The sequence below is a fragment of the Ceratina calcarata genome, unplaced genomic scaffold (assembly GCF_001652005.2).
Source record: "Ceratina calcarata isolate Rehan_Ccalc_2016 unplaced genomic scaffold, ASM165200v1 scaffold125.2, whole genome shotgun sequence".
In the NCBI taxonomy this organism is placed as follows: domain Eukaryota; kingdom Metazoa; phylum Arthropoda; class Insecta; order Hymenoptera; family Apidae; genus Ceratina; species Ceratina calcarata.
This window is the reverse complement of record NW_017133516.1, coordinates 107,272-110,240: the sequence shown is the minus strand read 5'-3', so window position 1 is coordinate 110,240 and position 2,969 is coordinate 107,272. Positions and strand designations below refer to the sequence as shown.

Genomic DNA, 2,969 nt, shown 5'->3' with positions numbered 1-2,969 from the left:
CTCGTAGGACCGATATCTTGCTCGCAAGGTTTCAAATACGTCTTAACAGCTATAGATAGGTTCTCGCGATGGCCTGAAGCAGTGCCGTTGAAAGAAATAGATGCGGAAACAGTGGCAAAAGCTCTAATGGGTGCCTGGATCTCTCGTTTTGGCATTCCATTAAGAATAACGACAGATCAAGGTCGTCAGTTCGAGTCCCAGTTATTTAAGGAGCTTACCCGTCTGTTAGGTGCATTACACCTTCGCACAACGGCATACCACCCGCAAGCTAATGGCATGGTCGAAAGACTGCATCGGCAATTAAAGGCTGCCATAAAATGCCATGAGAAGGAAAATTGGGTGGATCGGCTACCTATAATTCTCCTTGGAATCCGCATGGCGTACAAAGAGGACCTGAAGGCCACCGCGGCCGAAATGGTGTACGGTGCAGGTATACGTTTACCCGGAGAATTTTTTATCGAAAGTAGTAAGGAAGGTAGTTCGGAGTTCGCAAACCAAATGCGTGAACATATTCAGAAACTGCGACCTGTACCAGCGTCGAGACATGGTGCGAAGAAAACGTTCGTTTTCAAAGAACTTTCCTCGTCTCCATTTGTATTCGTTCGTCATGACGCTGTAAGAGGCACATTGCAACAAACCTACGATGGACCCTTCCAAGTCGAAAAACGCGACGAAAAGTATTTTACGCTAAAAATTAACAATAAAAGTGTAAAGATAGCGTTAGACAGAATAAAACCGGCGTATATAACGAATTGCGAGCTAGAACAAAATGTAATATCGCAAGAGGAATCTGATAACGATGAGGTAACCGTCAAAGTTTTAATCCCATGTTTCCGTCACGAGCGTGGCATACGGGCCGCGGCAACACATGAGGCGGTTATCGCGCTCCTGCCCGCCTCGTATACGAACGCTCTGGTTGGTTGGTAATTTTTGTTAATAACTCGACAACCACGCGTCGGACAACTTTTTTGCAAAGAAAAAAGTCGTTTAAAATCACCATGGCTCCTCCCCATTTCAAGGCCTAACACTAGTTCTGGGACACCCTGTATATATATATAATAAATTACTTATTATAAATCTTATTCGAAGATCGGCCCACGAATAAAAACTTAACTGAGTTTCTGTAATAGGAGAAACGACATTTAAAGTTAATATTCTTCTCGTGTCCTTTCCTCTTTACAAATTGGTTAAAGATCACACTTTTATTTAATGCACACTTTGGCTTTGATTATTTTCCCTTATCAGCTTCCGGTCATAAACCTGCTATCATCGCGTGTGCTCGAGAGAGCGCTAATTTTGAATTAAAGAAATACAACTTTCTTTACATCTCCCCCCCTGGGGAAGTACTGTATCCGCCACTCCGATTATATGTGTTTCGATGGTTTCTTTTTGTGTGTTTCCGCTTAAGATTGGTGTGAGTTTTGTAATGTGGTACAGATTAGATTCTGATTTTCTGTATCCTGTATCTATTTTATNAGTCGCTCTTGTCACTACGCGTAGTGACAAGAGCGACTGTGTTTGAGGTAGGCACGGCCTCACGACTGGAGGTTCCTTCCCTCAAACAGAGGTTTTGCAAAAATCACTTATTTTACTAAGTGCGTCGTATCCCTATACCGACGGAAGCTCCCACACCGTCGGTTGACTTGATTACTTACTTGGTCGTGTGCCAGCTTTCTGCCACAGTAATCGAAGTGCTCGCTACGGGTTTGAGGCGGCCTTATTAAGGCGCGCGCCGGGATCGTGGTTGTGAGAAGGCCTCCCGGCCGGCGCCGCCTAGCGGCGACTCCGGGAGTCTCGCCGTGTCGGACGGGTTGCGCGGTTACGCGGGGACGGAGACGATATGCTCCGTGACAGAGTTTTATTTATTATTTACAAACTATTAAAGATCTTAAAACTAAAAGTCTATAGTTCTCACCTGTAATAGGAGAAACGACATTTAAAGTTAATATTCTTCTCGTGTCCTTTCCTCTTTACAAATTGGTTAAAGATCACACTTTTATTTAATGCACACTTTGGCTTTGATTATTTTCCCCTATCAGCTTCCGGTCATAAACCTGCTATCATCGCGTGTGCTCGAGAGAGCGCTAATTTTGAATTAAAGAAATACAACTTTCTTTACATCTCCCCCCCTGGGGAAGTACTGTATCCGCCACTCCGATTATATGTGTTTCGATGGTTTCTTTTTGTGTGTTTCCGCTTAAGATTGATGTGAGTTTTGTAATGTGGTACAGATTAGATTCTGATTTTTTGTGTCCTGTATCTATTTTATAAATTGATTGCGACATTTTATCTATTATTTGGAATGGTCTAATTTTTAACTCATCCAGTTTTTTTCTATTTAGTCGATTTCCGTTTTCAACAAATACTAAGTCACCAACCTGAAATTCGTGTTCCTTTCTATGTTTATCGAATTGGGTTTTATTATAATTGTGTGATTTAATTGTGTTTCGTACCGCTATTTGTCTATCTTGAGATAAGTTATTATCAATTATTACCTCTTTAAGTTCGTGTGGTAAAATTGACAAATTTTTTCCTTGCAATAAATATTTTGGCGCAAATCCTGTGACTGTGTGTTCCGTTTCATTGTATTTTTCTGTACAAATTTGTGCTACTGTAGTCCACACTGATTTCTTCTCTGTTTCGTTCATTTTGCACCTTATTTTATTCACCAGTGTCTGGTTTAGCCTTTCATTTAGGCCGTTCGAGAATGGTGAATTTATTGCTGTGAAAATGATTGGTATTCCATTATTATTTAGGAACTTTTTAAACTCTTTCGAGTTGATACCAGGGTATTGATCTGATAGGATCATTCCAATTTTATTGTTATCACACACTTTACTAATTAATTTTATAAAGTCTCCTGAATTCTGGGTTTTTGAAGTCAAGATATATGCATATCTGGTAAAGTGATCGACTAGCAGGTGTAAGTATCTTTTTGTGGATCGTGATCCTCCAAATCCTCCGATCGT

The 2,969-nt window shown here is 40.9% G+C and overlaps 2 protein-coding genes across 2 annotated transcripts; one reads left to right on the top strand and one right to left on the bottom strand.

Moving 5' to 3' along the window:
* The first annotated feature begins 276 nt into the window (after positions 1-276).
* Positions 277-1,522, top strand: LOC108627354 (uncharacterized). The gene is made up of 2 exons (XM_018028557.1): positions 277-804; positions 1,409-1,522. Exons 1-2 carry the CDS (start codon positions 277-279, stop codon positions 1,520-1,522), a joined length of 642 nt encoding a protein of 213 aa, XP_017884046.1.
* Positions 1,523-1,894: 372 nt separating this feature from the next.
* LOC113464661 (uncharacterized) lies at positions 1,895-2,961 on the bottom strand. The gene is made up of 3 exons (XM_026815615.1): positions 2,496-2,961; positions 2,142-2,378; positions 1,895-1,915 (listed from the first exon to the last, which is right to left on the bottom strand). The coding sequence occupies exons 1-3, from the start codon at positions 2,808-2,810 to the stop codon at positions 1,895-1,897; spliced, it is 573 nt and encodes a 190-aa protein (XP_026671416.1). The 5' UTR covers positions 2,811-2,961.
* Between the last annotated feature and the right edge of the window lie 8 nt (positions 2,962-2,969).